This window comes from Pyxicephalus adspersus, chromosome 9 (assembly GCF_032062135.1).
Source record: "Pyxicephalus adspersus chromosome 9, UCB_Pads_2.0, whole genome shotgun sequence".
NCBI classification, from domain to species: Eukaryota; Metazoa; Chordata; class Amphibia; order Anura; family Pyxicephalidae; genus Pyxicephalus; species Pyxicephalus adspersus.
In genome coordinates this window covers 24,633,817-24,648,878 of record NC_092866.1, presented here as the reverse complement: position 1 = coordinate 24,648,878, position 15,062 = coordinate 24,633,817, and the positions used below count along the sequence as shown (strand labels likewise).

Here is a 15,062-nt window from a genome sequence, read left to right as displayed (position 1 = left end):
CACACACTAGATATGATTGTTTGAATGATGCAGGAAGTTATATGTACCAGAAGAAGTGACGTACAGGAAATATCAGATTCGAGTGATACAAAAAGAATGTGTTAATAAAACATTGGTCTTTTGCCAACTAACGTTCATCCTGAAGGCTGTTTACTTACTTTGCTCTGCAATATGCCTTTCCACGTTTTCTAACTTAAGAGGAAAGTAGCTTTTGCTACAGTGTATGTGGTAAGTGAGGAGCAAGATGAACATGATGTACAAGGACAAGTTGTGAGGAAGGTGTGGTGTAAAGATTGTTTCATCAACCGTGACACCATTTCCGCTGAGAATGTGCTACAGGAACTGCGCTTGACATCCCCAGATGACTACAAAAATTACCTTCAGATGCGGGATGTGCGCTTCCAGAAAATATTTGCCACAGTGGGACCTTTTCTGCAGAAACAAGATACCTGCATGAGAAAGTCGATAACAGCTGAACAGAGATTGATCGCCACGTTAAGATACCTTGCCACTGGAAGGTCTCTGCAGCACATAAAGTTCTCCACTGGGATCTCACCACAAGCAATGGGCCATATTATCCCCGAGAAGTGTGCAGCAATTATCAAATGCTTGATAAATGAGTACATGAAAGATAAGAACCCCATACAATAATTATGCAAAATAATGTACACTTTTACTTTATAAAAATAGATAACATTTATTGTGAAACTTTTTCTAAAACTATGCTTGATTCTTTTCTTTTTCTCTTGTTTTCTTTTCCTTCTCCTTTGGCTGAGGCTGGAAGTCACCAGATTGGGTGTTGCAGAAGGCGGAGTCTCTACTAGGTCACTAGAGGAAGTCCACAAGAAACAACAGAAAGAAAGAACAGAACATCTTATTATGCATATTAACTCTTCTCATTTCAGTTTTCGGATACACCTGAGGAATGGCTGGCCATTGCTTCATATTTTAAACAGTTCTGGAACTTCCCTAATTGTGGAGGAGCAATTAATGGGAAACATGAAAAATCACCCCACCTGCAGACAGTGGATCCTTTTATTACAATTACAAGGGTTTTTCAGCATTGTGCTCATGGCAATAGTAAATGCGCGATATGAATTTATTTTAGTTGACATAGGCAAAAATGAACACAAGTCTGATAGAGGGGTCCTGAAAACTACGCCATTCCTTCCAACTGTAGAAGGAATGAACTTTGTGTTTGTTGCAGATTAAGCATTTGCCTTACATGACAACATATAAAACCATTCCCTCGGAAGAATTTGGACCAAGAGAAAAACAAATTTAACTACAGGATTTCCCATGCCAGGAGGGTGATTGGGCCTGCATTCAGTATGTTAGCAAATCGGTTATAATATTTCATACTGCTATAAATTTGCGCATGGACAAAATTGACAAGGTGCTCTATGCTTGCTGCATAATTTTCTGTGCCAGAATAATTGCAGTGCATCACTTGACTCACTAATGGAGCAAGATTCTGCTACAACAGCACACATGGCACCGGGGAAAAGCAGCAGCCAATTCACTGGTCTGGTGGATCTACAGCATGCAGTACCACAGAATGCTTCATGTCAGCAAAAGAAAACCAAACCAAGTACTGTAGTACTTCAACACAACAGGAGCTCTGAAATGGAAGGATAGCACAACAATTTAGAATTGACTACAATGTGTATTTCAATGCAAAAAAAATCTGTACTAATGTTTTTTTTGGGTTATCTAGTCCTGTGTTTTCATAGATTGTACAATAAAAATATTTGTTGGTAACTTACCTGGTCTTGTGTCCTGAAAATGTCATCAAGGCTCTGTGCACTTGTCCCTGCATCATTGTTCTCCTTGCCCAGGCTGCACACTGACAGACGACCTTCCTCGTGATCAATGGTGAAAGACAAGAGGTTGAAGAACCATAACTTGGGTACGTATGCATCATTCTGCGCCAGCACTTGACCTCCGTGAAGCCTTCAATTTTTTCTTGAGCATGGGGCGCAAGTTTTGGATTGTCTGCTTCACGTTGTTATTCATCTTGGCATACCTTGAGATCATCTGGGATTAAGGGATAGGATCTGTAGGTTTCAATAAATTCACAAATGAATTCTGGGTTGTTGAACGCATCATAGGCCATAATCCCTGGAAAACATTAAAAAATTGCACTTGTCACCTTTAACATTCCACATTAACTAAACACTCAAATACAGGACAAGGACACCTACCCTCTGGGAATGCTCCAAGAACGAACGTTCCAGGAAAAAGGCATAAGAACAAAGGTTCAAACGAAGGAAGATTTGTGGATGACCATGAAAGTTTGATTTCTCTCCAGATTACCCAGCACTCCTTGTGTTTTCTGTCTGTTGACGTGGATTTGCGAACTTTACAAAACATGCCACAGCCAATTCATTATATCAGAAAGAGACGGAGGAAAAGAGCATCATTAAGGAGCCATGCTGAGATGGACTCCATGGTAAGCATCCTCGACAAAGCAGATTATGATGGCAGGAGGGCGTTTTAACCACTTTCCAATGCCAGAAAAGACCGCATTCTGGACACTGTGCAGAGCAGGTTGGAGAAGAAATTTAGGATCGTACGGTCGAAGGAACAGCTTCAACAGCCATGGTCGGACCTAAAGAATCGTGAGAGGGTTACGGATTTTCGATCTCACATCGCCAAAAAACGTAAGTACGAGTAAAAAGGTACATAAGTAAAAACAAGATCTACAAAGAGATGCAGCAGCAGAAGAGCGGAGGGAAGGATGGATGAGTCTAGCTGCAGCATTTATAATAGATTTTAGAGGAGAGAGTCGGGTTAATGGAATAACAGAGAGGAGGATGTTACAGTAGTCCAGGTAAGAGGTGATAAAAGTGTGTACAAGGAGTTTGGGGTTCTCTGGGGCCAAGTAGGGGTGGATTTTGCAGATGTTGCGTAGGTGAAAGTGACAGGACCTGGAAATGTTCGGAATATGAGGGGTAAATGAAAGGGCAAAACCAAAGTTGAGGCCAAGACAATATGCCTAAAGCTACGTACACACTTCCAATTATTATCGTTAGAAAACGAACGACGAACAATCCTGCACGATATCTACGAACGATCGTATAGCACCGATCCTGCACATAGAGATAACGACACGATCGTTCGTAGATATTGTACACACAATAGATACGATCATTTGAACGATAGAGGAACTATGTGCACGACAGGAAAGTGAACGAACGTTCGTTCATTACGCATGCTCAGCCCATGGACGATCAACGAACGACCGTACACACGAACGATGTTCAACGATCGTCGTCCAATCCGATCCGCCGGTCCGGTCGTTCGTTTCCAGCGACTTTCCTCGTTCGTCGGCATCGTTAGTTACTTTTTTACGAACGATTTTTTGCCCAATCGATCGTTTGTCGTTCGATTGGAACTAATGATTGGTAACTAATGATTACCGCGGCAAGGACTTTCGTTCGCTTCCAGCAATATTCCTAGTTTATCGTTGTAATTGGCCTGTGATTGTGCACTTTTTTTGTTAATAATTATCAAACGATCGATCTAAAACGTTTGTTTTCAACAACAATTATTGCACGAATGTGTACGTAGCCTAAGAGTCCCTTCATGTAGTAACTTGCATTAGTTTTCATTTTTCCAACTAAGAACAGTTTCAGAAAGTGCAAAATGAACCTGTTAATCTTTCAGATATTAAGTGTCCTCCTCACTTTCTGTACGCTAAACTGAAAGCACAATATTATCTTCTCTGTGTAAACCACTAATCTCAAGGTCCCCCAGGTAATGGAGATCAACAAAGGTATACCCACAGCAATAACAAAAAATGCTAATCTGAAGTAAACCAATACAACAACAGATTCATAAAACCCCTTTGTAATATTTGAGTGCTTGATATGTGTTACGTAAAAAACCCAGAAGCAACCCTTAGCCTTACTGTTTTTGGTCCCAATCCGGTCAATCAGCTGTATCAACACAAAAAAACCCAGTGCACCCTTAGCATCCTTGGTATACTGATTTCCTGTTTAACTATGGATGATGCAGATCTTTAAAGCCTGAGAAGATGACAGAAGACTTGACTTATATTCTGCTTCAAGTTAGTTGTTCCTTATTGTTCTTGAGGCTGTTTGAAGCTTTATGTACTTGAAATACCTTAGGCAGTTGTGATGATCTATTCTCTAAATACTTAATGCACAAATTGTATCTCTTCATGGGAGTAAAATAGGAATGTTATTCTATGTGTACTTGTATTGGTGGTAAATGCTAATCCAGTACAGTTTTGGTTCTTTACTGTTCATTTTGTTCTCAACTATATACATTCTTGGTATATTTTTGATGGACAGATAACATTATTTAGTATGCAGGTCTTTCATATTTACTTTCCAGATAGCCTCCAGGTTTTTGTTTTATATATTTCATGTTTTACCTATAGCTACATGATGTGGAACTATTAGACATCTATATATGTGCAGGTTTTACTACACCTTGATTCACTTTTACCATACTACCACTTCTCGTTATCTCCTGTAGAATTTTTTTCTTTTGGATGTACTATTGGTTCCATTTTTCTTATTATATTAATGGCTAATTAAGGCATTATGTCTTTTGCAAAGTCGACGGATAAACTTAGATAAAAAATATTCTAACAAATAGGCTGGCAAACCTGTTTACTAGAAACTCATTTTGTAAAGGACACCTTTCATAAAAGGTGGTATGGCAAGTGGTTTGCAAAACCCTTCATGTTGTCTGGAAGTAATTTGGATGAAATTATGTGGCTCCATGGTTTCTTAAGCACACTTAAGATGCAGATGTTTCTTTAAGTAAAGATACTTCTGTTTCTTTGAGTTTGAAGCAAATAAAAGTCACCAGAGCGCCCTGAAAATATAAACTGTTGTCCCAAATACCTCTCAGCAAGGAGTGTTTATGGAGCTAACCCGTCACAGTGGATAGGTTGGTTTTACCACTGTGTACTCTCTGTTCTTGTACAAGAATTGTCTGTATATCGATACCAAATCTCAACTTTTATCTTAACAATAAATATGACCCTAAAAGCTTAGTATGTATTTTTACTTGCATTCCTGTAATGTGTACAAATTTTGTTGTTGAGCATTTGCCTTCCTCCGCTCTCCGTTTAGGACATTAAAAGGGCTTTAAATATTTTGTGGTTCATTATCCCTATTTACCTTTCATCTGAAAAGGATGGTTTTACCAATGTTGTCTTTTCTGTGCTGGACCATTTTTTTACACCTTGATCTGTTCTAGAAAGCTTGCTGCTTTCCTAAATGCATATGCATGGCAACTTTATAACTCTGTAACTTAGCAGAGTTTATCTGTTCAGTTGCAGGGTTATACATATAATACAGTATCTCACATTGACCTGGTTTAGGCCTAAAGCTGCTCTTCCTAATGTCAATAATACTAACATCATCCAAAGAGGCCTTTTTGACTAATTCCCAACTATTTTCATTTCATCTTAGCTCTTTATGGACATTTAGCCCATATCATCTTCTCATATTTGAAGGTTTTACAGGATGCTTGCTGAAGGCCTTTTTTGGACAAGATGCTGCTGCTTCATACCCTAGTGTTGTCTAAAACACTACAAACACTGCTTTCTGTGGGACTTTTTTTTTCCTATTACAAGTATTTAACAAAATAATTTTAACAGATAGATAACATTTGGGGGAAAAAAAAGTTATTTATGCATTCCTTTCTCTAACAATGGGGAAGACATGACTTGATATTGCCTGAAATGGACAGTGTAGGGAGAAAGATTGGGAGAAACAGCTACACATAGGCTTGTGGTTACCTTTAATGCTAAATCTGACCTTGTTCCTAATATTTTAGATTATTAGAAATATTTCTGCTTTGCATATGTATGTAAATATTCATACAGAGTTGTCCAAACAATGAAAAAACACAGATTTAATGCCTAACAGGTCAGACAAATCTGTAAAGAAACATTTAGGGTAATTAAATGTGGATTGTTTTTTTTTCTCCTGGAAAATCACTAATTCCAGATGTTCCATCTTTGATTTCCTAAATGAATGACTATACAGAAAAAAAAATAGTTACATACCAGCTCATTGAAGTTTTCATCTTTTGGAGTAACAAATGGAAGCTTTCCATCACCAATCTGTTTAAGAAGTTTTTGCTTCTAAGGAAAAACATATAAGACACTTTTAGTAAGTATACAGAAGAAGAATCTACAACCAATGGTTTTATGTGTATGATGTATTTTACATATAGGATCATTAATAAAACAACCTGCACCACAAATACTGCTATACCTATTTAAATATTTATAAAAAAATATTAATTTTTTTATGGGCTGTACAAATTTTTTCACTAGTTCATACCTTTGTACTAAAGCTATTGCAACAAGGGGAGCTCTATATCTAAAAACCTTCTACTTTTACAAGGCTCAGTTCTAAAGTGGTCGGAATCTCTTTTAGGAGTACACTGTTGGACACTTTTAGGAATAGGCCAAGACAGCCACTTATCATATAGAATTATATTTAAACCCGAGCCCCAATTATTTATTTATTTATTTATTTTCGTAGCTGTAGTAATGGTGGAGCTTCTGTATTTGTGTCTTTTTACACTAGCAACTCTTTTTATTCAGTATACAATGTTCATGGCAGTATACAATACAATGCTTCAGTGTATACTCCTGGCATCTGTAAAATGATGGTAAAGGAGCCAGGAACTAAAACAATGTGGCTTCAGCATGTTTTATGGTCACCGGATAGCCAAAGATGGTTGACCCAGAAAAAGTAGTGGCGGGCAAGGGATTACACTGAATTATCAAGACTAGATGAGGGCAAAATTTGAGGTAAGTCTATACAGCACGTTTGCAAAATATAGCAGCAACTTCCTTGCCATACCTTGATAAAAAAAAAAATGTAGACAATATAGGATGGATCATGTCAAGGAACTTTAAATATATGATTCACACCTACATTTTAAACAAGTTCAGTTAAAGTGCCTTAACTTGCTGAATTATCTTTTGGCCAATAATTCAGCTCATTACTAGCTGTTTTTTTAATTGTTATAAAGTAATTGGAAATAGAGTGATATAATAAAAAAAGTAAGAAATGTTTATTTTTACTTAATATATTCATTAAAAAAAAAAAAAGGGTTCTAAAAATATTTTAAATGCCAAGTAGCACAAGTAGCATACACAGTAATACTGTGTAACTATTTCGATATATCTAACTTAGATTAATATGTATGGGAAAGACATTTAACTTTGTGAAGATAAACTTTGGTCATCTATTACCAAACCCATCCAAAAACTGTTCACACAACATTGCCTCCCTATAATAAACAACTCTGTGGTCCCATTCCCACACCATCATACATATGCACAGAGTACTTAGCAGATATCATTGAGGCCACTCAAGCGCAAGGACACTTAACCTTTTGAGCTCCAAGGGGAAGTAATATGCTTGTGCAGGAGCAGTAGACCAACATAGTTCTAGAAATGACAAGTCCTTTGAATTATGAGTTAGAATTGCAGAATGTAGCTCTCACTAATTTCTAATGCAGATTTCACCTTTTATTATATATATTTTAAATATATATATATATATATGTTTTTTTTTTAAAGATTTGTATTTTTAGCTCCTAGATAGAACAAAATTCAGACTCCCTTTTAAAGATACCTGCCATGAATGAATGCAATGAGTTTTCATTCCTTTGGCATTTACGAAAAAGTAACATGGTTGTCAATGATGAAGGCAAAGTATTTTTTTTGCGAGGCTTTAAATAGCTCAGAAAGATTATATAAGCACCTTTTAGCTATTCTGACAAAAACTGGCTCCCTGCACCTGGCATCTTGCGCTTCTGCACATTTGTCAGCTTGTGGCAGTGACTGCAACTTCCATGTTTCAGCGTTTATTGTTTCCTGAGTTGAAGCAGTTCCTGGGGTTAGAAAATGGTAAAAGAAAGCAACCTCACACAAGTAAAAAGGACAGGGGGAGTACCAAGCTTATAAAGCTGTGACTAGGTAAGGATTTTTCCAGATTTTCCTATGGATATGCATTGTCAAGCAAAGTCAGATCTTTAATCTTTTGCTAAAACACTTTAGAGATTTAAACTTCGAAAACAAGTGTAACTTACTAAGATCTACCATAGCCTCAGCATTAAAAGAGTAAAATTACAGCACCACAGCTTACACATGGATACATTTAAACAGTAGTTGGGTAACTAGCTGTCTGTTAAGTGAAGCAAAGTACAGAACTAATGTCCACCTTTGCCCTACCATATTTGTCACAAAATGCAACGTTTGTCACGAACCTCTACACCTTTGGTGTTTGTAAGCACTGTAGTTAGTGAAAGCCTTGTGCTAATTATTACACCAAATCAGCTCCATTAACAGGCCAGTGGCTGTGTGAAGGGCATGTTGCTGAAGCCTTAAATGCCTCTCAGAATGGAAATGAATGCATTAGCTTATGCCCTTTGTTCAATAAAACAAACTTCTTGATGGGAGGAAAGAACAAATAAGTACATAGAAGAATATATTCAATCTAAGCAGTAGGGCATGTTTGTAAGGACACCTAGAGGATTTTATTAGACTGCATGAATCACGTTGTGCCACAAAATATTAAACGTTCAAGTTTAACTCCACATTTCTGGGGTAGAAAAAAAAAATTGTCACATGGTTAGTTACATATTTTACAATGATTTCAATCATTTAACTGTACAGTTGGCTGTGAATTCCTATATTTGTACTGCGCAATGTGGTATTGTGCCTTATTTAGGCCTTTTGTCTGGGTGCTGCAACAAAAGAAAAGGAATGGCAGGGTGGTTATCTACTAAAATGAAAAATAACGCCTTGAAAACAATGGGAAAAGTATTGGGCACAGCAATGTGCACAGAGCAGAAAGTGGGTGTGACTAGCACTGACTATTGGGGAGGTTTAAAGGAGTACAAATAAACAATCAGCCCACAGTACCGACTGAACAAATAGTAGTCTTTGTACTACTAAGTAATCAGAAAGAACATTTAGGTCAGGAATATGTAACATACAGTACAGGCATTGCAGCATTTAGGATTTTGTAATAGTGCCCACTACATTGCTGGTCAAAAAAAGGGAAAACAATGTCTTTGCATGTCTGGTTAGTGGAAGAATGAAAATATGCCCCACTGTTGTAAGTCAGTGGAAGAAAAAATGCATGCCGTGGGAGAAAAAAAGTTTGTGTTTATTTAAATAGTTTAGTGGTAGATTATCTGTTAGTGTATAAAGTGCCATGTGTGTCACTGCATACACTATTTAGGTCTGCTCTGGTGACCAAATAATGTTCCAAGCCCAGAGGGTTATGGGCTTGATGCACCTTAGGACATCACTGGTAATAGTTTGTATGTTCACCTCTGAAGGCTGTAGATACTTTAAGCACCAGGCATACCTGAATACTACAAGTGCACTGGCAATGTGTTGTTATCAATAACATGTAAAATATTACAGATAATGCTCCAGATTGTGCACTTTCTGTCTTTTTGTTTGTTTACCTGATCAGATAACATTGCAAGTGCATCAATATCATGCAAGCATAGGTTTCTGCACTTTTACAAGTTCCAAGAAGTGTAGCTTAAACTCTCTCTCTCTGTGGCAAATTAAGCTGCGTAAACACGTGCATTAATTATCGTTGGAAACTAACGACTGTTCGTCCGTTAATCGTTAACAAAAAAAGTGCACAACGACGCCAATCAACGAGGATTGTCGCTGGAAACGAACGACCGCCCCGGCGGATCTGATTGGGTGACGATTGGTTGCAATCTATTGTGTGTACGGTCGTTCAGTATTCGTGGATTGTTCTATGATACACTTTCTCCTTTACATGTCACTTCCTGCATCGTTCTAATGATCATATCTAGCGTGTGTACATTATTGGTGGATTATATTTGAACGATTGTATCATTACAGCATGTACAGAATTGTGCACAATACAATCATTCAAAAAAATCGTGCATAATTGTTGATCTGTCGTTAGTCATTCGTTTTCTAACGACAATTATTGCATGTGTGTACCTAGTTTTACTTTGCCTCTCTCTTTCCAACTGGCATACAAGGCTCACTTCACAAAACTTTACCACAAGGGTAAGCCACTTGATGGTAATTCAAATCTTCCTGGCTGACAAGAACAGTAATTTTTATTTTTATGATTTTAGGAATCCTTATTACAGTGGGTTAACTTTTGTGAAATGAGCCTATAAGGTGCAATGTTTTCAATGAATCTGCAGAATTAACAAGTTTCATCAATTTCCTGATGCTGCAGTTTTCTATAAAGGACTGTACAGCCTCTTTCTCTCCTCCCTGAGTGTAGTCAATCAGTATAAAACCCTTCAAACTGATACCGATACCGATAGATTTTATTGAGCTTAACTTGGGCACAGCAAATTTATCAACCAATTTTAACTGTACACATGTACACCACAAAGGTAATTGCTATTTTGTAAAATATGTTTTTTTTTTAAACTGAAACATATATAAAAAAAAGTATTTTATAAACCTTATAAAATGGAGCACAAACTAAAAATTACCACTTACCATGATGCAGACTTTTCTTTAATTACAGCTTTCAGCACCAGAGTGATGCATTTTACACCATGAATAGCGCTTTCTTACAGTGGAAAATGTGAAATGCGTCAGCTGCATTCTTGAAAGCAGTGATTAAATAAAATAGAGATTTTTGAACCCCAGTGGTCTTCAACTGTAAGTCAATATTACAGAGAAAGCAAATCGCCTGGAGGTTGCTGCTCAATATGCCAAAAACATTATAGTTTCTATTTAAACCATGTCCTTCAAATTTCCTGCTGTAGAAATAATTTTTCACTCCATTTTGTGATTTGCAGTAATATCGCCTGGCTTTTGCTGCAGAACACTGACACAGCCTTATTGCTGAAATCAAATCCTAGGTTCTTTAACCTTGACAAGGGTACCTATAGACAGATCAAGTATTTTTTTTAATCCTGGTATCATCTTAGGTGGCTGCACACTGGCAAAAAGGATGCAGGATTAAGCATGCTGGAAAAGCTTTTCTGATTGCTATGCTTCCTCCTACTACTAAGCCAAAGAAAGCTCTTTGCTACCTGCTCAACCCCCATATATATCATTGTAGAGTTAACATGATACAGTCTTATGTGGGTTTGCCACAGGGTACTGAGATAGTGACCCTGATTTACTAAAGTTCTCCAAGGCTGGAGAGAATACACTTTCATCAGTGAAGCTGGGTAATCCAGCAAACCTGGAATGGATTGCCTAAAAGTCATTAGCTATTTGTTACCAAATGTGTCAATCCTGAACCAGATCCATCCCAGGTTTGCTGGATCACCCAGCTTCACTGATGAAAGTGTATTCTCTCCAGACTTGGAGAACTTTGATAAATCAGGGCCAGTGTCTGGATGATTTCTATAGGGAGCTTGATTTATGCGAATTGGTGGGATCACTTTTGGATGTATTTTCTCATTAATGTTAAAAAATCTGTATAAGCAGAAGTTTTCACAATTTATTAAATATAATATATATAAAGTGTGTTAGAGGTAAAAATTTCTCTTGGCAGCAGCAACTAGCTTCCTTGATATACTTTCAAACCTGGAGTGCAAAATGACAGTTTGATGCAGATAGTATGCTAGCCGCAGCAAGAGATTTATCTTTAGCACACATTTCATACATCAACCCCAAAGTAATAGAAAAAAAAGAGGTTTAATGTTTGCATATGAAAGAGAAACAACTGTGAAATCTGTTACAATGTAGAACTGATTCTATAAGACTTGGTAGACCACTTGCAAAATGGTTGTATGGGTTTTTAAACATACAACAAACTAATAAATGCATAATATAGTGTTGACCTAAGGAGTTACCAAATAGCCTTTGGAAGTTAAAAGACTTAGCTGGGTAGAAATTTTCAACATATTTTAACCGTACATACATTAGCCTCTACTTACATTCTAAGATGTGAGCTGTAAATGTAGTTATATCACCTTGTGTGATAATATATATAGCAAATTTTATGACACAAGCTATTTTGGTCTGTTTAATAGATTTTTACATGTTGAATTAACCAACAGTCATTTTTGTCTGTTTTTTTTCTGATACATGACATTCTAAAATTGATACACAAAATTTTGAAAAAAAAAAAAAGCATTTTTTTTCAGCTTCAGTAACCATGTTTGTAATGTTTTGACAGTCAGTTACATTGTAAGGTAGACTTATTTATATAAAGCTTTCAGCTTCAGTAACCATGTTTGTAATATTCACACAGCCAGTTACACTGTAAGTTAAAGTGTACTAAACTCAGAAATTTCACTTTACATAAAAGAGCAAACCTTTAATGTAAAGTTAAAACACCCTTTAAAAAAAAAAAAAAAACGGTGCAGCACTGCCCCCTAATTCTCTATTGCCCAGGTGATCGAGAATGAATAGGAGCGCAGAGCCTCCCGGGATACCTACCTCACTGATCCCAGGAGGCTCTTGGGTGCTCCTTCTGCGCATGTCCAAGCATCTTGGGCATGCGCAGAAGGAGCCTTTTCGCGCAGAGAAAAATTTGCCGATCTCACGCTTAGGGACGACGGGAGACATGATGCAAGCACCCCCGGATGGATTGAAAGTGTCTTTTCTTTTTGGCAGTTTTTAGTTTAGTTCCTCTTTAAGAATCTATGTTTGTTTTAGACTGTTTTAATTTTTAGAGAGGAGCACATTTTAACACTTTACCATATTGATTTTAGTTGTTTTTCCTCTATTGCATTGTGTTTGTTACGGTCAATTGGATCATGTAGGTCACACTATAGGCAGGCTAATTAATGTTAATAGAGCTCTGTATAGCAGTGTAAACCCAGGAAGGGTTCTCGTCCTTTCCCACTCTAATTAAAGTGAAACTAAAGTCCCACTTTAAAAAACTGGTGATCAGGCAGGTGTTTATTGCAGAAAGGGACGGAGGTTGTCCCTTCTGCAATACCTGGCAATTTTGGCTGAGGTGTGCAACCTTTTCCTGTCATTTCTTCTAGTTATTCCAAACTCACTTTCTGCGAGTCTTAGATAATACTGGCTTAATATGGTAAAATAACTTAGTTTAAATGTGCTCACTGCCATGTAGTATATCTAAATAGAGTTAAGGTAAATATTCAAAATTGTGTTGAGACAAAACAGAGTCCACGTGAGATAGGTTAGAAGCCAAACAGTTTGAACAAGTGCCATGTTGGTACTACTTATTTGGGAATGCAACACAAAGTTCACATGTAGGCACATTTTTTTTTAATTCTTATACTTCTCATGGAGTGATATTGTTTAGGAGTCTAGCAGATGTAATTTGTGTGTCGCATGCTTAGAATAGCAAGAAATGCTGGGCTTTTTCCTAACAAACTCAAAAAACTATTTCACCTTTTTTTTTTTAAACTGTACACTCTAATGCAGTGTTTCTCGATCTCATGGGGGAACCTTAAAAAAATTTCAGGTCTTAAGGAAACCCCAGCTACAATTACTATATCCACAGCTCACAGTAAAAACAGAAAAGACAAGAACATCTGATTATTGCAGCACATAGGACCCACCTATCAGGTGAGGACAGCAGAGCAGGTGAGGACAGCAACTTTTCAGTAAGCAATATTCTCCATTATCACACTATGGTCCATATTTACTATCTTCTTTAGAATCTCATTCCTTGGTATTTCCATTTATATCACCAATTGTTTATATACGCTCTTTTTCTCGGCCAATAAATGACTCATCTCTCCTGCGGCCTCCACTTTGTTGTTCAACTGGTGCCCCAGCATCCCCGCATATGGCGTCCCCACTTTTCTGTTCCTGAAGAAGCGGCTATAGTCTGTGAACCGCATCCAACCAACAGGGTTACCTCTCTGTTTAGGCAACCCGGACAGAAATTTTTAAATATGTTTGCTTCACATTTTTAAACTTTTAAAAATGATGTCTTTTTATGATGTTAAAGTTATGATTTTAATTTATATTTGTGCAATTTACACTCATTGTCCTAAAAGTCTAATTTGCATAGGTAATTCCTCAGACTATGCGTTTCAGTTTAGGTTCCACTTTAACCCACTGAGGGCTGGATTTAAAATCACCCTGAAAATATAGTACAAATCTGAAATTAGAGTGGTTAGACCTGCATGTTTTCCATCACAACAACTTATAATGTGGCTCAGGAGTATGGATAGCCCCCATAGGCCTGTATGCACTCCAAAAATTGTTTGGACATGCTTTTGATAAGATGGCAGATGATGCACTGGGGGATCTCCTTCGGGACATGGATTGGGGAACCAGTGAACAGTCTGTGACACTTCAGTTTTAGGGAATGTGGACAGTCGAGTCGAGTGGACTCTAGCCACAAGTAGCTGAGCATTGTCCTGCATCAGTTCCATTTTATACAGATACAGTAAGGGTACTATTAGCTAGGTCACACGGTCTGTGTAACCCTTCAAGCAAATGCCTCTCAAACCGTCACTTTCTCACTGCTGAACAATTTATGTTGGATAAGGTTGCAAGCAACATCACTTTCACAATGGTGAATCCAGACTCTTTCATGTCTGTAACATGTGCTCAGTGCGAACCTGCTCTCGAAGAGAACATGGTGCCAATGGTGAACCAGTGATTTTAAGTGTTCTCCAGCTACCTGAGCAGGACAGTGCTGGGCTGTGTGCACTGGGCCCACTACAAGAAATTGGGCACATTTGGCACCCTTATGGAGATTGATGCTGACAATTTGATCACAAACATGCACTCAAGTATCTTGCTGTAATTTTCTAGGGCTCTTCCTGTTTCTGCATACTGGTTCTTCTGTTGAGTTGTTGCTCTTCTATGGCCCTGTCCCATTCTTCTTTTGTGAAGGCCTATCTCCTGGTGTTTCTTCCACAGGGATTGTGCTACAAGACATAGCAAACCTCCTTGTGACAGCACATATAGATGTGCAATCCCTGGAGGATATGAACTACCTGTGCAACTTTAGTGGGCTTCAGGTACAGCCTCATGCTATTGTAGAGTACCAGTAATGACATGGATACTAACAAACTGCAAAACTGATGAAAAATCAGTTAAAAAAGGAGAAAAATGGTTTGTGGTAAATTCATTTTTTATA

At 37.6% G+C, this 15,062-nt stretch overlaps 1 protein-coding gene across 2 annotated transcripts in view; it reads right to left on the bottom strand.

The window, feature by feature from the left end:
• The window catches only part of FTO (FTO alpha-ketoglutarate dependent dioxygenase), a 64,651-nt gene that overhangs the window by 38,208 nt on the left and 11,381 nt on the right, over positions 1–15,062 (bottom strand). For both annotated transcript variants that reach the window (XM_072422946.1, XM_072422947.1), the window contains exon 2: positions 6,053–6,130. In XM_072422946.1, coding sequence (XP_072279047.1) covers positions 6,053–6,130 — 78 coding nt within the window. The remainder of the gene's footprint in view (positions 1–6,052; positions 6,131–15,062) is intronic.